The 18,097-nt window shown below is 40.3% G+C and overlaps 1 protein-coding gene across 5 annotated transcripts in view; it reads right to left on the reverse strand.

The window, feature by feature from the left end:
* Window positions 1-3,202: 3,202 nt before the first annotated feature.
* The window catches only part of Hectd1 (HECT domain E3 ubiquitin protein ligase 1), a 90,396-nt gene continuing 75,501 nt past the window's right edge, over window positions 3,203-18,097 (reverse strand). For all 5 annotated transcript variants that reach the window (XM_051195814.1, XM_051195817.1, XM_051195816.1 and 2 more), the window contains exons 32-43: window positions 17,000-17,182; window positions 16,328-16,535; window positions 16,159-16,244; window positions 15,858-15,985; window positions 14,107-14,308; window positions 12,464-12,601; window positions 8,536-9,143; window positions 6,307-6,385; window positions 6,087-6,180; window positions 5,442-5,592; window positions 4,236-4,380; window positions 3,203-4,142 (exon numbers count right to left, since the gene is read on the reverse strand). In XM_051195814.1, coding sequence (XP_051051771.1) covers window positions 4,005-4,142; window positions 4,236-4,380; window positions 5,442-5,592; window positions 6,087-6,180; window positions 6,307-6,385; window positions 8,536-9,143; window positions 12,464-12,601; window positions 14,107-14,308; window positions 15,858-15,985; window positions 16,159-16,244; window positions 16,328-16,535; window positions 17,000-17,182 — 2,160 coding nt within the window. In that variant the 3' untranslated portion in view covers window positions 3,203-4,004. The remainder of the gene's footprint in view (window positions 4,143-4,235; window positions 4,381-5,441; window positions 5,593-6,086; window positions 6,181-6,306; window positions 6,386-8,535; window positions 9,144-12,463; window positions 12,602-14,106; window positions 14,309-15,857; window positions 15,986-16,158; window positions 16,245-16,327; window positions 16,536-16,999; window positions 17,183-18,097) is intronic.

Consider the following 18,097-nt stretch of genomic DNA (forward strand, 5'->3'; position numbering starts at 1 on the left):
AAGCACCTGAAAACTTGTCATGGTAGACTTCAAAAGCAAAACAGTTGTTCTGGTCTCATCTGGGAAGGCTTCTGGCCCATGGGAACAGCACACAATGTATATATTAAGGACCTGGGGAAAGCCCCACCTAGATCAAAGACCTTCGATGTCTTGCTGAGAAGAAGCAGCAGGGAAACACTGTCCTAGTTGGTAGGCACATAATCAGTAGCATATGGAGGGAACTCAGAAACTGGTACATCAGAAGTAGCTAGGGAGTGAACAAAATTAACTTTTGGGTCACACTAAAATAGTAGATAAATTATATCTTGGCACAGATTCTAGTGCCTTTAGAGAACACTAAAGTTTAAAAAATATTTAGTAGACACCATAGGAAAACACATCGGAAAGCCTAACTGTATGTGGAGACCCTGGTGAGTCTGAACACCCAACTCAAAGTGAGCAATGATTTGGCTTCAGTAGCGTGCTGTGCCCACCTCACTTCAGCTAGGTGCCTGCTGTGACTTTTGACTCAGAAAATACTCTTAAAACCTATCTTCTAAGACTCATCAGATAACCCACTGGAGCAACACACTGCGAAAGCAACCACACACGGTCCCTAAGTGAAAGAATAGGGCTTCTGATAAAACCCGACATTTCAGGGCTGGGGGTGTCAGGAGTATGTTTGCCCAGGCTTTGAGCACTAGCACTCCATAAAGCAGGCCCAGAGTTGCATACCCATAATCCCAACACTGGGTAGACAGGTAGGGGAGTCAGAAGTTCAACATCAGTCTTGGCTACATTGAGTTTGAGTCTAGCCTAAGTCAGAGATCTTGAAAACGAGTGTTAACCAATACTGGGTGGTGGTGGTGCACGCCTTTATTCCCAGCACTACGGAGGCAGAGGTAGGAGGACCTCTGTGAGTTCGAGACCAGCCTGGTCTACAAGAACTAGTTCCAGGACAGCCTCCATAGCCACAGAGAAACCCTGTTAATCAAATACTACTTTTCCTTTTATTTTCAACCATCTAAAAATGTGGTGTCAGTGTGTAGAAGTACTTGTCACCAAGCCTGGTAATCTGTGATTCCCAGGACCTACATGGTAGGAGAAAACCAGTTGTCCGTGTGAGGATGTCAGATGCCCTAGAGGGCTAGAGAGATGACTCAGAGGTTAAGAGCACTGGCTGCTCTTCCAGAGTTCCCGAGTTCAATTCCTAGCAATCATATGGTGGTTCACAGCCCCTGTTATAAGATATGGAGCCCCCTTCTGGCCTGCATGTAGATAAAACACTGTATATATAATAAATCTCTAATAAATAAAGCAATCCTGAACAATAAAAGAACTTCCAGAGTTTTCACCATTCCTGATTTCAAGTTGTACTATAAATGTATAACAATAAAAAACCGAATGGTGTTGATATAAAGACTCAATGATCAATACAATCAAATTTAAGACCAAGATATAACTCCATATACCAATAGAAACCTGATTTTTGTTTTTTATAAAGAACACAGAAATACACCCTGGAAAAAAGAAGACAGCATCTTCAACATATGGTGTTAGTCAAACTGGATGTCTGAATGTAGAAGAATGCAATAGATTCATATTTATCAGTCTACACAAAACTCATCCAAGTGGATCAAAACCCTCAACATAAAATCAGATATAATGACCCTGATAGAAGAGAAAGTGGAGAAAAACTCACTGGCACAGTAGAAGACTTCTCAAACAGAACACTGTTAGCACAGATACCGAGACCAACAATTAATAAATGAGACCTCAGGAAATGGAAAAGCTGTTGTAAGGCAAAGGACATGTCATTCGGACAAAGTGGCAACCTATGAAATGGGAAAAGAATACCAACTTCATGTCCAATAGAGGACTAATATCCAAACCATATAAAGAAATCAAGAAACTAGATTTTTTCAAAGCATCCGATAACCCAATGTTAAAAACAAAGTATAGCTCTAAACAGAGAATTCTCAAAACAGTAATCTCAAATAGCGGAGAAACAAAGAATTGGTCAACTTCCTCAGCATCTGGGAAATGCAAACCAAAGCTACTTTGAGATTCCATCCTACCACAAAGACACATTTATGTTTATTGCTGCTTTGTTCATAATAATCAGAAACTGGAAACAACCTAGATGTCCTCAACAGAGGAATGACTACAGAAAACATGATAAAATGTTCATTAAAAAAAAAAAAGATGAAATTTGCAGACAAATGGACAGAACTAGAAGAAGAAGAAGAAAAAAAAAAAAATCATCCTGAGTTAACCCAGGCCCAAAATGAGAAATAAGGTAAGTATTCACTAGGTGGACACTGGCCATTAAATAAATGGTACCCAAGCTACAATCTGTAGATCCAGAGAGGTTAGGCATAAAGGAAGGGATTTGGGAGAACACAGATGTCCCTGGGAAGGGGAAATAATTCTACGGGTGTACTAGAGTTGCAAAGCTCTTATGAACTCACAAGAGACTAAAGCAGCAAGCACAGGGCCTGCATGGGTCTGCATTAGGCCTCTGTGCATGTAATGTAGTATTTTTAGGGAACTCCTTAGTGTGTGTATTAGTGTGTCTCTGATTCTTGTGCCGTCTCCTGGAGCTCTTTTCCTCCTGTTGGTTTGTCTATCATCCACCCCCCACCCAGAAACACACACAGGGTTTCTCTGTGTAGCCCTGGCTGTCCTAGAATTGGCTTTGTATACTATGTGGGCCTCACATTCACAGAGATCCACCAGCCTCTGCTGGGATTAAAGGAGTGTGTCACTGCAGCCAGGCTTTTGTTTTATATTTTGTTTTTGTTTTTTTTTTTAAATAATTTACACTACTGTGAGGAGTAAAAAGAGGAAGAGAGGCAGGTGGGAAGGGAAGGTAGGAGGAAGGGATCTGGTTAAGTGTGGTGCTTGTACAAATAAAGCCTGCCTGAAGGTCAGATAATGGAGCTTGCCACACTAGCTAAGCATAGAGGTCTGTACAGACAGACAGGAAGTGAGATAGCTGGAAACAGGATATACGCAGGGAAAAACAGGAACTTGCTCTCTTGTCTGCTGAGACACTTAAGAAGGTAAGATGTGGTGATTGCGGCTTGCTCCTTCTCTCCAATCTCTCAGCATTTTCCTCTATATTTTACTCCAGGTTTTTATTTTATAGACCAATTAAGAACTCCTCTTATAGTTAAGCTCTGAGGTCTGTTGAGGGCAGTAAAATAGTGACATGACACGGTTTTCTATGCTGCAAACATTTTAATGATTATTGTTGAGCATACATTTTGGAAATTTACGTCAAACTGCAACAAGTTAAATAAATGTTTATAATATACAAAGAAAAGACAACCAAACATAAAAGTTGCTGTGTGCCTTCCACCTAGACCAGTGTCTCCCTCCCTTAATATATCTTTATTTTTGAGCTGCACAGACACACTTTAGGATTTCATCCTTATAGAATGGTAGTTAGGAAAAAGAAGAAACTCCCACCTCAGAGAAACAAAAAGGCTGTGCATGATTGTGTGCTGAACAAATAGAGAACACTGGAACACTCTGGTAGTGCAGGCATCATTAAAAAGGAAAAGGAAAAGCTTGAGATGCGCGTAACACTCTATGTTTTACGGAAGCAGTATTTTTTGACCAAGTAGCTAAAAAGCCAGCAAAACGGGGATCAGTGATGGCAACTGTAGTGTATGGAATATGAAACGATGACAACTTGATACAAACATGGTTAGAACTTCCAGTGAGCACTGAAGATCTGAGAGGCTGCTCTATGGAACAGTTAGGCAGAACCACCTTTTCCAGTCTCGTGAGCCCTTGTAAAGCAGCACAGTGCCCTGTGCTGGGTACCTGCTGGCTGGGTAGTTAAGGGATGTACTTTGTCATTAGCAGCTAAGGAACTTATTCCACATGTTCTCAAAGCCTTACTGGTGGAAAACAAGGCAAGTGTCATTAGTGTGAGGATCACACACTTCTCGGCAAACAAAGCAAGAGGCTTCACTCGGACTTGTCTCTGCTGGCTCCTTTCTGCATTTCAAGCCTCAATTGAGATGAAAGCCTTTCTCCATCGTAGCAGCTAGCAAGCGCTCCCTCATGATCTCCTCAGAAGAGTACTCAGGCAATTTCAAATAATGGACACAAGTATTGACTGATGGATAGCTTGCATCAGTAGCATCAACCTATAGAAAGAAAAGGAAACACAGAAATGAGTTCATCTTTCTCATCCTGATGGAATTATGTTCCATTTGGATTCCCCACTAGCTAGTTTGTACCTTTCTGACAACTGTGAGCCTGGGGTGTAGGTTAGCCAGTCCACCTGGTGGTAGAGTTGAACAGCCAGTAGTAAACTGCAGGAATGCTTTCCTTTCATCCGAGGACATGCCACATAAAACCCTCACAAACCTGAGGAAGCCAGGACTGAAAGAACAAAACCAGAGCTTGTGTTGGTTTACCATAGACTGAAAACAAGACACACTACTACTACTACTTTGTAAGTCAACAATACCCACCCCATATACACATGCTAGAAGAACAAGACTGTCTAGGAACTGCTGAGTTAGATAATACTGGGCTGACACAGGCACTTTTAAAACCTCAAAGGCTGTCTCTCACAACAGAGTAGAACTGAAACAATGAAGCACAAGATTGAGCATAACAGGCTCTAGCTGGGTGGTGGTGACACATGCCTTTAATCCCAGCACTGGAGAGGCAGAGGCAGGTGGAACTCAGTGAGTTCGAGGCCAGCCTGGTCTACAGAGCTAGTTCCAGGACAGCTAGAGCTGTTACACAGAGAAACCCTGTCTCAAAAAACAAACAAACAAACAAACAAACAAAAAAAAAGGACCCCCCCCACACACACACACAAGTTCACAATCACAGTTTAAAACACACTTGCATAGTTAAGGATATAAGAGTGTATTTGATCTATTTTCATCAGTAAAATAATCAAATCTTATGACATTATTTTACTGGCGTAAAACAAAACACTACTTACCAACAAAGTGAACTACTACTATATGCCACAGGCAGAGGGGCTGTATAATCATGTGCTAAAACAGAGTACACAGAAGACTGCATGATTTCACTTGGGCTTCTAAACTATTTGCTATTCAGGCATATATTACACTGGCATGCTTACATGGTGAGAATTCCTGAACCTGGATACACAATATGGGTGCTTCTGTTACACTTCTTCAGTAAAACTTTAACACCTATACAGTGCAGCCTACAGGTTTACAATTTTCCCAGCTTAAAGAATGACTAAGCTCGGTGAGGAAGGCAGCCGAAGCATGAGGCTGCCTGCAACTCTATAGTCATCTTAAGTGTCCTCAGAATCTCATCACTGCAGTCATCTTGGCAGCCCCACTGTGCGCTTACACATTGTGAATGTAGCTTTCTAAGTTATAGTTCTTAGAGAATCTGTCATTGACTTTCAGACAAATGAAAAAGTTTGTCTCTTGGAAATTATCAACACATACCTGTCACGTGTATACCCAAGCTTAGGTTCAGTGTAATTGATAATGTCCTCTGCTGCCCAGGATGGTGACTGATTACCACAGAGAATCATCTGGACCTCCTCGTGGCTGAATGAACTTAATTTCTCCATTGGAAATACTTTATTAAAACCATCTACATTACACACAAAAAAAAAAAAAAAAAACCAAAGCATACAATTCAGTTCCTAAGACACAATTATAAAATGCCCAATTAAAAATACAAATTTCTGTACAGGAAAATGGGCCATGGGCAATCCCCAGCACCCCCATACTCCCACAAATAAAAACAATGCTTAATGTCACAAATGTGAGCAGAAAGAATATTTGGTCACTGTAGTCAATAGCCAAATTCTCATTGTATGTAAATATTCACTGTCACAACAGCAGCCAAGGTTGTGTTCATGTTTTTAAGTGATTTACAGTATAATTCACCCTCATCATGTAATATTGCATGTGTACAAATTTATGTCCACTCACAAATGAAGAAATGAGGGTGAGGGCCAGAAGTCTCCCTTCCTCTAGAGAAGTAAGCTTAGTGTTCAAACTTGTCCTAAGGGCAAATTCAATGCTACTCAGCAGCCTTGATGTTAATGTCAAAGTAAAAAAGTGTGATATCCTTTAAATTACCTCGAAAGGCTTCCATCTGCTTCTGAATACCCGTATGCATACAAAAGTCAAACATCAAATCCACATACTCTTCTGCATTATCCATTGTTACCATCTGCAAAGGAAGATTTGCCACTGTTAGTTCATTTCAACAATTTACATAGCCAGTTACCCAGTGTAACCAGCTTCATTAAGAGGATCTTTCAGAGCCTAGCAACTGTACTAAGAGCAAAATCTTTACCTCATCTTCACCACTCGGCTTGAGATCCACAGCTGTGAAGCCATATATTCTTGAAGAAGGGCAAAACTGGAAATTTAAACTGAAAGTTCAAAAAGATTAGATTACGATTCAGCAACTGACAGTGTTTCTAACTATTGTGGAATATTACTTTAACTAGGCAAAGATGTGTTACACTTACTTATGCTACATTCCATTAACCATGTAAAGATAGGTTGCTATTTTACCTTGCCTTCCTAAGGCACCTGATTGGTTTAATAAAAAAGCGAACTGTCAATAGCTAGGCAGTAGAGGGATAGGCAGAACTGGTGGCACAGATACGAAGGAGACAGAGACTCCCAGGGCCAGCCAGGCAGCCAGGCAGTTTGTTAGCCAGCCAGACACGGCAGAGTAGGGCATACAGAATGAGAGGTAAAAACCACCAAGGCAAAATGTAGAGGAAGAGAAACATGTTAAAATAGTGATGCCAAAACCACAAATGCTCCCACACTCCACCAACAAAAACCTATACTCCAGCTTACAGTAAAATCAGGCCTACCTAAGCTTCATTGTTTATTTATTGAAATTGCTGGGGATCAAACCCAGGGCCTTGAATAAGAAGTTGAATCTCTAAGGGGAAAATCATGTGCATGAAAACTATTAGGCCAAATGTTTACAAATCGTTCTGGCTTTGCAAAGACTACATAAAAAATATACTTGTCATGAATTACTTCCTCTTTTTTTAAAATAATTTATTTAATTTTTATTTTATGTGCATTGGTATGAGGATATCAGGTTCCCTGGAACTGGAGTTATACAGAAAGTTGTGGGCTACTGTGTGGGAATTGAACCTGGGTCCTCTGGAAGGGCAGCCAGTGCTCTTAACCACTGAGCCATCTCTCCAGCCCCGAATCACTTCCTCTTTAAGGAAAAAAAATATCAAACTTAAGATTTCCACAATGAGTTATTATAGGCTCATGTTTATATGTTTTTATAAGGCTTTTCTCCCAGGAGAGAAACTATTGCTTCATTTGTTATTCATAATATACACAAAGAAAAACAAATCCTTTTTCTTTTGGACAACATGGAGCCCTGGTAGCTAGCCTGGAACTATGTAGACCACACTAATGATAAGCTCACAGAGACTTGCCTGCCTCAGTCCCAAGTGATCTGATTAAAGGTGTGCACTGCCACAGCTATCCAGCAGTGCGCTAATGACAAAGTACATTCTTAGACATGTATCATTAGTTATCCAACCCTAGTAATAGAGACACACTCTCAGACATGTCATTAGGCAACCTTTTTGTTGCACAAACATAAACTATACTTAAAAAATCTAAATGGTACATTTGATTACACACCCAGGCTATATGATATGCTATGTATATTATTGCTTGGGCTCAAACTTGTACAGCATGTTACTTTACTGAATAGTGTAGACAAGTGTATTGTGAAGGTAAATATCCGTGACTAAAAAACAGCTAAATACAGGAGAGGTACAAGGAAGAAATCAAGTGACAGACTTTTAAGTCCACTTGAATTGTATGGGAACCCTTGTTTATATGGCCCACCTATGACTAAAATACTCATGTGTGTATGACCATTTATCACACACCATTTCTCACAATTACTAGCAAAAATGCAAAAGGAAATTGAAAGTCCTGCAGCCAACCTCAAAACATATGCAAATATACTTGAATGTATGACAATTATATATACAGGAAAGAAATATAAAGACCTGCAATGTCAGAGTTAATTGACACAGCCAATAAAGGCTTAAAGGCCAATCATTGTCTGACCTTAGTACAATGGGCTACATGTATGAACTGAAAGTTGTCCATATATTGGCTTTGAATTTTTTGTACAAGATAAAAATTTATCATACTTGAAAAATCAGATAATCTTCCAAAAACATAAGGATTAATGTTTCTTTTTCAAGGCAATGTCTTATGTATCCCAGGCTAGCCTCAAACTTTCTATGTAGCCAAAGATAAGCTGACAATTTTTTATTTTTCTGCTCCCACCTTACCAGCACTGGGATTATAGACACATGTCCCATGCAGGGTTCTATGCAGTGCACACTAGGCAAGCACAGTACCACCCGAGCCATACACCTGACGCAGTATTACCTTCTATAATAATAATAGAGGTTCAAACAGATAACCAGTATCAGTGTGTGTGTCAGACTTACAGAGAAACAGAAGCCTCTAACTCCTTACTTGTTGAGTCGAAGAATGAATACATTAATCTTACCCTAAATCCTCTATGCTAAGTGGAGGTCCAGAACCCGATGGATTCTTGAGCACTAACTCCTGTAACTTCGTGTTCTTCTCATCTTCAGAAAGATTTTTATTGCCTAAAATCTGGCGCCTTTTGATAGCAAGGTCTTTAATTTCTTTTAAAAATCTGGCTCTGTGTGGATTTACTAGTTCAAAATCTTCCCAAGTCAAAATCCCATTAAACCAAGCTGGGGGTTTGGGCTTAGGGGGATCGAGGATAAATTCTGACTTTGAATCCTCTTCAAAGCTTCCCACTGAGAGAGAGTCATGGCCTTCTTCTGTGGAAGCTTCAGACTGACTTTCCGTACAGTGTAAGTCTCTGTCGCCTCGTGACTCGTAGATCAGTTTGCTCATATTGCTTTTAATGTCACCCAAACACATAAGTTTAAAGAAAGGCTTAGAAATAGGTAAGTCCACCAGTCTATTGTCTTGAATACATTTGGCCAAGAAAATTCCAAGGAAGTGGAAGAGTTTTGTGATTCTTTCGAGCTCATCACTGTCTTGTGGAAATGGTGCTGTGAACAGTCCACATGATCGCTGCACATAGTATCCAGGAGGCTTAAGTCCACCGCCAAGATCAACCTGTGTTTTAGAAAGGAAACAATACATACATACATTAAAAAAAATAGTTACCAAGCCTTCCATTACCATCTAAAAGATTCATAAAGTAAGAAAATAAATTTTAAAAAATTAAAAATAAAAAAGATTCATAAACAAGAAACATTTTTTAAAATTTAGGCATCTAAAGACGTATGAACATTAACTTTGGAAACCAAATTTAATCCTTTAGAAATATAAGTATGTATGCATGTATGTTTTGAGACAGGGTTTCTCTGTGTAGCTTTGAAGCCTGTCCTGGAACTCACTCCGTAGACCAGCCTCTAACTCCTAGAGATCCCTCTGCCTCCCAAATGCTGGGATTAAAGGTGTATGCCGCCACCACCCCAGTTTTAGAAATATTTTAGTGGCACTAAGGTTATTCAATAATAAAAGAAGAGGGCAACCTGGGCAAAGTAGTGAGACCTTCTCTCCAAAAAACAAAAAGTAGGGCTGTCAGGATAGCTAATTGGTAAGAGTTCTTGCACCAAGCTCAATTACCAGAGTTCAGTATCTGTGAGCCCTATGGTAGAAGCAGAAAATGAACTCTTCACATAAGTTGGTGTCCACATACAACAAGGCACATGTACACAGTGGTGCATGCATACATTTGTCCACACAGATGGAACACCAATGTAAGATAACTCAGTTGCTAAAAGTATCATTCATGGAACCCTCATACAGTAGATATAACCTACTTCCGAATTGTCCTCTGACCTCCACACATGTCTCTCTCTCCCTCCCTCCTACCCCATAAAAAAGTTTTGATATTTAGCTTTAAAAGGGTGCCAATGTGGTTGTGGTAAATTCATTTCCTAGCACCCATAAAACACTGGATTTGATCCTCAGTATTGGGGGGTAGGGATGGGGTCTTAAATAAAAAAAAGCATAGCCAGGGGACTGGAGTGCTGGCTCAGTAGGTTAAGAGCACTGGGTTCAGTTCCCAGTCCCCATATGGTGGTCACAACCATCTGTTATCTCCAATTCCAGGTAATCCATGGCCACATCTGCTGTCCCCAAGCATCAGGCATGTATGTGGTACACATACACACATGCACAGAAAATAACCTAAGTTAAGTAATTTTTAAAATATTTAAAGAAGAAACTACAGTCTGAAAACCTGGCACAGCCAATTTTTAACATTTTGTAAAAAGCGGTCATAGCTCAAAACCCAAGATAAGAATTAAGGCTTGAATTGCTTGTGGATCAAGATATAGAACCATGTTGACCTGCGCAGTGCCATGCTTCTCACCATGATAGTAGGCTAAACCTCTGAAACTGTAAGCCAGCAACAAATAAATGTTTTCTTTTGTAAGAGTTGCCATAGTCATGATATATCTTCACAGCAACAGAAACCCTAACTAAGGCAGAAGATGGTACCATGGAATGGGGTATTGCTGTGATATGCCTGATCGTGTTTAGAAGAATATGGACCATTTTGAGACATTGGACTAGAAAGGCAACTGAATGCTTTTAGTGGAGATTAATGGGAAATAATAGTAAAAGCATCTAAGACAGTGGTGATGTGAACTGTTGAGCCTGGCTAGAGAGGGATTAGAGAAGAGTGCTAGCAGGTGGCCTAGAGATAGGTCTTGTGTTTTGGTGAAGAATCTGGCTGGTTTTTAGCATTTTCTGAAGAGTCTGCATAGGTTAAAGGGAAGAGATTTGTATTGATTAGTTTGGCAAAGGAAATCTCCAAACAGCCTAGTATGGTCTCTGTCACGTGGTTACTAGTGTTCACGCTTATGAAGATTTATAATGAAAAGGAGCAAGCTGAGCAAGTCAAAAGGGAAAATGTCCAGATTGAGGGGGAAAGTGGCACTAGGAGTGGAATGGAGCTAAGTCCTATATTCAAGGAAATAAACAGATTAAGAAATGGAAAAGGCGGCACACCTTTGATGCCAGCACTCGGAAGGCAGAGGCAGGCAGATCTCTGTGAGTTAGAGGACAGCCTGGTCTATAGAAAGAGTTCCAGGACAGGTTCCAAAACAATACAGAGAAACCCTGTCTTGAGGGGGGGGGGGGGAGAAGAAATGGAAAAAAGTCAGTGGTAACCTCACCTAGCTAAACTTCCAACCTGTGAAAAGGAATTAATGAAAAGCTTAAAGCTGGGTATAGTGGACCCTGCTTTTAATCCCTGCAATGAGTAGAAGCTGGCAGGTCTCTAAATTCAAGGCCACGTGGTCTACAGACAAAGTTCAGGACAGCCAAGCTGAAGCAGTGAAGGAAACCACAGAAAACAGAAAGGTCCTAAATATGTAATTGAATGTCCCGGTAAGCAGCAAACTTGGCAGCTTTGGCCACATGGTTCTGGCTATAAGGATAGTAGAAAGGAGTTATAGAATTTGCCTCTGTGACAAATGAAAGGCACCGACGCCAGCAATTAGTGAGTGGTGTCCCTCAATAGAGGCCTAAAGAGGCCATTGTATGAAGCTGTGAAGTTGAAGCCTGAATTGCTTTGGAAACCCAAAGATGTTTTGAGATGCCTGAGCCATGGGGTACCTGCCAGGGAAAGCTGCTAACATGGAGTGGAACCAGCCCAAGAGAAAGAAGTGTGTTGCTGTGAAAAAAGCTGAAAGGAGTTGAGATTTGAAGACCATTTTGACATCCGACATGGAGATGAAGAGTTTGGAGTTTGCGAGGTAGTTTTCAGCTTTGCTTTGGGGCCAGTATTTCCTCACTGAGCACTCTTTCATATGTTTTGGAATGTAATGTATATCCTGTGCCATTATAAGTTGGAAAGTATGTTATTTGTACTATGATTTTGATTTTATAGGGGATTACAATTAAGAGATTACAGCAAGACTTTGACCTTTAGACTTTAAAACACTGTTGAGACAGTGATAGACTATGGGGACTTTTGAAGTTAGACTAAGTGCATTTTGCATTATGATAATGTTACAAGCTTATGGGGGCCAGGGAGTCAAATGAGGTAGTTTGCCTGTATATGGCTGACACAAGCTCATAGGGAGTAAGTAGCACTATGACGAGGTGTACTTTTGTTGCAGTAGGTAAGGCCTTGTTAGAAGTGTGTCATTGTAGAGGCTGGCTTTGAGGTCTCCAATATGCTTAAGCCACACGCAGTTTCAGTATACGTCACGTCATTGCAGATAAAATGTACCTTCTTCTCCATCCTCAGTTATTTCTCCCTAGCACTATGCCTTCCTGCACTCTGCCATGTCCACCATGATGATAATGGGTTACACCCAATTTAAATGTTTTTCTTTATGAGAGAGAGAGAGAGAGAGAGAGAGAGAGAGAGAGAGAAAGAGAGAGAGAGAATGAGAATGAGAATTAAGTCTTACCTGACGAGATTCATCATCTGGAAAGTTATCATCACAGAGCCAAGTCCCCAAGTCAGTCCTCTGGAATTCTGCTGCCACAAGAGCATAAAACTCTAAAGTGGGTCCCAAGCCAGTTCCTTCTTCTCCTAAAAACTCAACCTAAAACAACAAGGAAGAAATGGTAAAGAAAGGCTAACTTTGTGCAATAATTTGTTTTGTTGGTGTTTTCATTTGAAAACAGGTTTTCCCTGTGTAACAGCTCTGGCTATTCTGGAACTCTGGTTTGTAGACCAGACCGGCCTCAAATTCACAGAAAGGCATGTGCCACCACACCTGGAGCATATTATTTTTAAATGAATCACTTCTGCTGCATCTGATCCAGTAGCATCTCCTCTTTTAACACAGCAAAGTAGTATATATACGATTCAAAACACAGATACAAGATTCTGGGTTTCTGAAGTTTCCATTTTCCATTACTGGACCATCAGGCACTGCTCTGAGTATCGTGCATATGTTAATTACTTGTCTTATATCTATCACTCTCACAACTCAGCAGAACACTTCAATCTGATCTTTCCATTAGAGGAAATCAAATCTCAGATAACCATTGGCTTGAAGACAGGATGGTAGGCAGCTTTTGTTTCCACTGGGGTTTTTATGACCAAAATCCTAAATTCCCCAGTTGTGACTTTAAGCAATCACCTCGGAGACTTTTGAACATTCCATCTGATATAAAATTGAGAGGAAGTTTTTCACAAAACTTACACAGTATATGGGGAAACAAAAAGTTAAGAATTTTTTAGTTAGAAAAAATACAATGACCAATGCAGTGATGGTGAACACCTTTACTCCCAACACTCAGGAGGCAGAGGTAGGTGGATCTCGTTGAGTTTGATTAAGGCCGTTCTGGTCTAAAGGGCTAGTTCTAGGACAACCAAGGCTACACAAAGAAACCAAGTCTCTAAAAAACCAAAAACTCAAGGAAGAAAAAGAAAAAAATGTGATGGAAAAATAGGATAAAAGAAGAGTTTGTATTTAGGGTAAAAGTAATAAAGCTTTGTACATCTAGAGACTTATCACATCTGTTGTAAGCAATTTGTGATGCAAAAGATCAAAGTAGCTTGTTCACATCTGTGATATGACAGAAATGCCCATATGACAGAGATGCTCACATCTCTGCCTCTTCACAAGTTAGGTAAAGGAATACCACAGAACCATCTGCTCCAAAAATATACTTTATCTAGCAGCACAGCTTAATGAGGGTACACCTTTAATCCCAGTCCTCGGGAGGCAGAGGCAGGCAGTTTGAGGCCAGCCTGGGCTACAGAGCAAGTTCCAGGACAGGCTCCAAAGCTACACAGAGAAAAAAGGAAAAAAAGAAAAAAGAAAAAAAAAATTAGCTAGTCAAAAAGACTTCTTTGTGCATACCATTCAGTCCAACAACCCAGGTGTTAATAGTGTGTGTGTGTGTGTGTGTGTGTGTGTGTGTGTGTGTGTGTGTGGTGGGGGGGGGAGGCATTCTTAGATGTGCTGACTGAAAGATAGCCTCTGGGCAAAGGGAAGGGATCCTCTTCCTGTTGTTCTGCCATGGTTTACACAGTGCAGACATAGACTCCCCAGTTCCCATGCACCCTTTTCCTTAAGAACCTTACTTAAAACATTACCTCTAGGACTGATTTCCGATCTGCATGTATTTGCATGACATTCTCAGCCCACTCCATCAGAGATTCACCACGTGGAACTTTTACTCTTTCATGCTTGAGCCGACCAACTCTAAATTCCCCAGGGTCATCTCGCCTCACACTGCTGGTGGTCCTTGTTCGCTCCACTGTGGCCTCTCGTCGGTTCTGTAGCCACACTATCGCTCTGAAACACAACAACGGCCTGCTTATAGCACTGGGATAGACTGCTAAACCAGCAGCCCAAGGCAAAGACCGAAGAGATTGTTTCTCAATTACTTTTAAATGTTTCGAGACAGGCTTTTCCTGCATCCATCACCCAGTTCTCAGGATTCCAGGTACACAATTATGTGCTCATTTAGAATCTTTAAAAAATGTTCAGTAGGATGATTTGGGTTTGTTTATTTGAGTCAGTGTCTATGCATTCCAGGATGGCCTGGAACTTACTATGTAGCTCAGGTTGGCTTCTTACCTTACAATCCTCTTTCCCTACCTTCCAGAGTGCTGGAATTATAGCTGTAAGCCAATATGCCTAACTAGTTAATTTTTCAAATGGCAATTTATTAAGTAAAAATTCATAGAATCATTTTATCATTATCTGCTTTAAAAATGAAGAAAACTAGCTACATATTTTCCTTCTTTATTTTATCAATGAAAAATATTGAAGGTCTGTGATACAAGAATTATAACACATGACAAGTGTCAAAAGAAGCCAAAAAGTGATTATACCGTCTTTATTACTATGAAAGGCACTGCCAACTACCATTAAAATGGTCATTTTAAGATATTAAAAAAAGTGTGTGTGTGTGTGTGTCTGTCTGTCTGTCTGTGTGTGTCTGTGTGTTTTCAAGTGTACATGTGGAGATTATAGGGCAACTCTCTCAGGAGTTAGTTCTCTGATTCTACCACATGAGTTCCAGGGACTGAACTCAATTTGCACTTGGTGGCAAGCACTTTTCCCTACTACTGAGACAAAATATTTAACACCTGTAATACAGTTTTAGGTACTTCAACCACAACAGGTAACAAAAGAGCTAAAAGTAAAAAGTCCTGCCCTCCTGAAACTGGTCTAGAAGGGTGAAAGAACAAAACTAGATACATTGTACGATGGTACTAGATACATTGTACGATGGTAGAAAGAGAGTCGTCAGGTGAAGACACATCCAAATATTGACTGTAAAGAATGGGGCTGCTGTTCAGTAACAATGACCTTGTATTGAGCTCTTGGTTAGACTCCAGCACTAAATAAAAATAAAATGCTGCCTGGCAGTGGTGGCTCATGCCTTTAATCCCAGCACTCGGGAGGTAGAGGCAGGTGGATCTCTGTGAGTTTAAGGCCAGCCTGGTCTACAGAGCTAGTTCCAGGACAGACTCCAAGGCAATACAGAGAAACACGGTCTCAAAAATAAATGAAAGAAAGAATGAGTATATGGATGAATAAATGAAATAAAATGCTATTTATCAGCTGCTATTTATTTTGATGCTGCTGAGAATTTTGTAAGTTACCAAAGAACTCTGAGTGTTGGTAAACAGAAATCGATTACAATCCATGCTGTGCCAACAACGCATATGCATTCAACTGAAAATGGAAAACTTCTAAGTGTTGACAACCCTTCACCAGAACTACAGACAATGCATCCCCCCCCCAATCAATTTTAGCAGTGTACTTGCATATTTGGACCTTCTATAATGAAAACCATCTTGATTCTAAAGATATCAAAAAGGACACTTCCTACCTGGAGGCACCAAATGCTGTACAGGTGAAATAAAGCTGTCTAGTTTCAAATGGTATTAGAAAAGGACACTTGCTGGTTAATTGTTCACACCAGTCTGGCAGAGCCCCACTCGCCAGTGCCAATGGTTCCTGCAATTTAACAAACAAAGCCTTAATGCTAAGAGCATTAAACACAATTAATAATGAACACAAAGACTATGAGAACTATTAGTGAAGAAGGAATGAAGAGATAATCAGAGGCAGAAAAGAGAAAAACACATATTAAGTAAGAAAAGCCCACCAAAAGTCACCCGTGAGATTACCTCAATCTGCTGCAAAATTTTGGTGGTGATTTTTTTACTAGTAAATTCATCAGGTGGAAAAGTAAACTGAGGCTGCTCATCACCATCTGTAAAATTAATTAACATGATTAATAAAAATGAAAACTGACTTGTTTTCTAACTGATCTAGAAATCAAGGCTTCTTACAGACCTTCTTGGGATATTCTGGAGTAAGGATCACTTGCAACTATAAACAGAATGCGCAGAAGCTGAAGGACATCCTCCACTCCACACGAGTTCTGGCCATTGCCTGCTTTAGCCTGAGGTTGCTCTTTTGTCAGATTAAGAATATCACTACTTTGAAGAGCAGAAATAGCCCCCTGGTTTAATCCAGACTTTGTTCCATGCTCACAAAAATCCTGAACAGACAATTAGCAAAGTTAGCAATAAATCACCTTTTCAAGAAAACATTCATTATTCTTAGTATTAATGACTGTTGAAATTTTCCCTGTTTTTTGAAATAAACATTTATCACAGAAGACAAAAATTCATTCAAAACCATTCACACTGCCAAAGAAAATGAAACCAACCCAAGTTTTGTCTGCTCAGATCTACAGCCACAAGCAACTTTAATACTGACATATTAACCATGCTCATCCAAACTCCTTTAAAATAAAAAATATCCCCAAAAATGTTCTTTATACTGTTTTTTTCTTTCTTTTTTTTTTTTCTTTTTTGGAGCTAGGAAGCCTAATCCAGGACCTGATGCATGCTGCCTAAGCACTCTATATATCATCAAACTGTACCCTAGCCCCACAGTTTTAAAGCTGAAACAAAGCTCAAGCCATTCCCACTCAAACCAGTATTTTAATGCAATATATACCTTATATGCAGCTATAAGCTGAGAACAATTTCTGTTTTTCCTAATACTTTTATTAGTGCCAGTTAATTTCCAGTGGCGTAGGAAAGCGGCGTCTGCATTCTTCTGCAAGTAGGTTATCAAATCATTCTTTGGTAATTCATCAGTGCCAAGGTACTGTTCCACATGCTCTATAGACCAGCAACCCTACAACAGGAAAAACCAAACATTGGCCTTTCCCAGTGATGAGGTCTACAATGTTCACATGCATTACATGTAAGATCATGCACTCGACTTGGCCTAACTTCAGTAACCCAGTGTTAGTTTCCTTCCTCCTCAACTGTGTTACAATCTTAGTTTCTTCTCTTTGTGGTGATTTGAAAAAGACTGGCCCCTGTGGGCTCATATATTTGAAGGCTTAGTCAGGTGGGAGTGGAACTATTTGAAAGCTTGAGAAAGATTAGGAGGTATGGCCTTGTTGGAGGATGTGGGACACTAGGGGTAGGCTTTGAGGTTCAAAAAGCCCACACCAGGACCATTTTCTCTGTCTCCTCTCACCCTCGTCTCTCTTAGTTCAACAAGTTTCAGAAGGTAAGAATAGTAGTGGTCTAGAAACCATCCTTGTGATATTTTGGTCAAGAATGTGGCTACCTTTTACCTTTGTCCTAAAAATCTGCCTGATGACCTCAGGACTAAGTTTCCAAGTTGTAAAAAGGAATTAGAGAAAAGCTTAAACAGCAAAGGACACAATTAACAACAGAAAGCTGACACAAACGTAACTGGACAAGGGGGCCAAGGAGCAGAACTTGGCAACTTTGGGCATGGTTCTGTATTTAGAATCAAGGATACAAGAAGGGGGTTGTGGACTCTCCCTCTCTAACTAAGGAAAACCACTGAGGCAAGGCATGTGTGTCCCTTCATGGAGGCCTAAAGAGGTCACTGCATGAAACTGTGAAGGTGAAGACTGGACTGCCTTGGAGACCTCAAGATGTTAGAGATGCCAGAGCTAGGAGATACCTGCCAAGCATAGCTGCTAACAGGTATTGGAACCAGCCCAAGAGAAAGAAGTGTGTTGCAGTAAACAAAGCTGAAAGGAATTAGAGATCTGAACAGCATTTTGAC

This window comes from Phodopus roborovskii, unplaced genomic scaffold (assembly GCF_943737965.1).
Source record: "Phodopus roborovskii unplaced genomic scaffold, PHOROB, whole genome shotgun sequence".
NCBI lineage: Eukaryota > Metazoa > Chordata > Mammalia > Rodentia > Cricetidae > Phodopus > Phodopus roborovskii.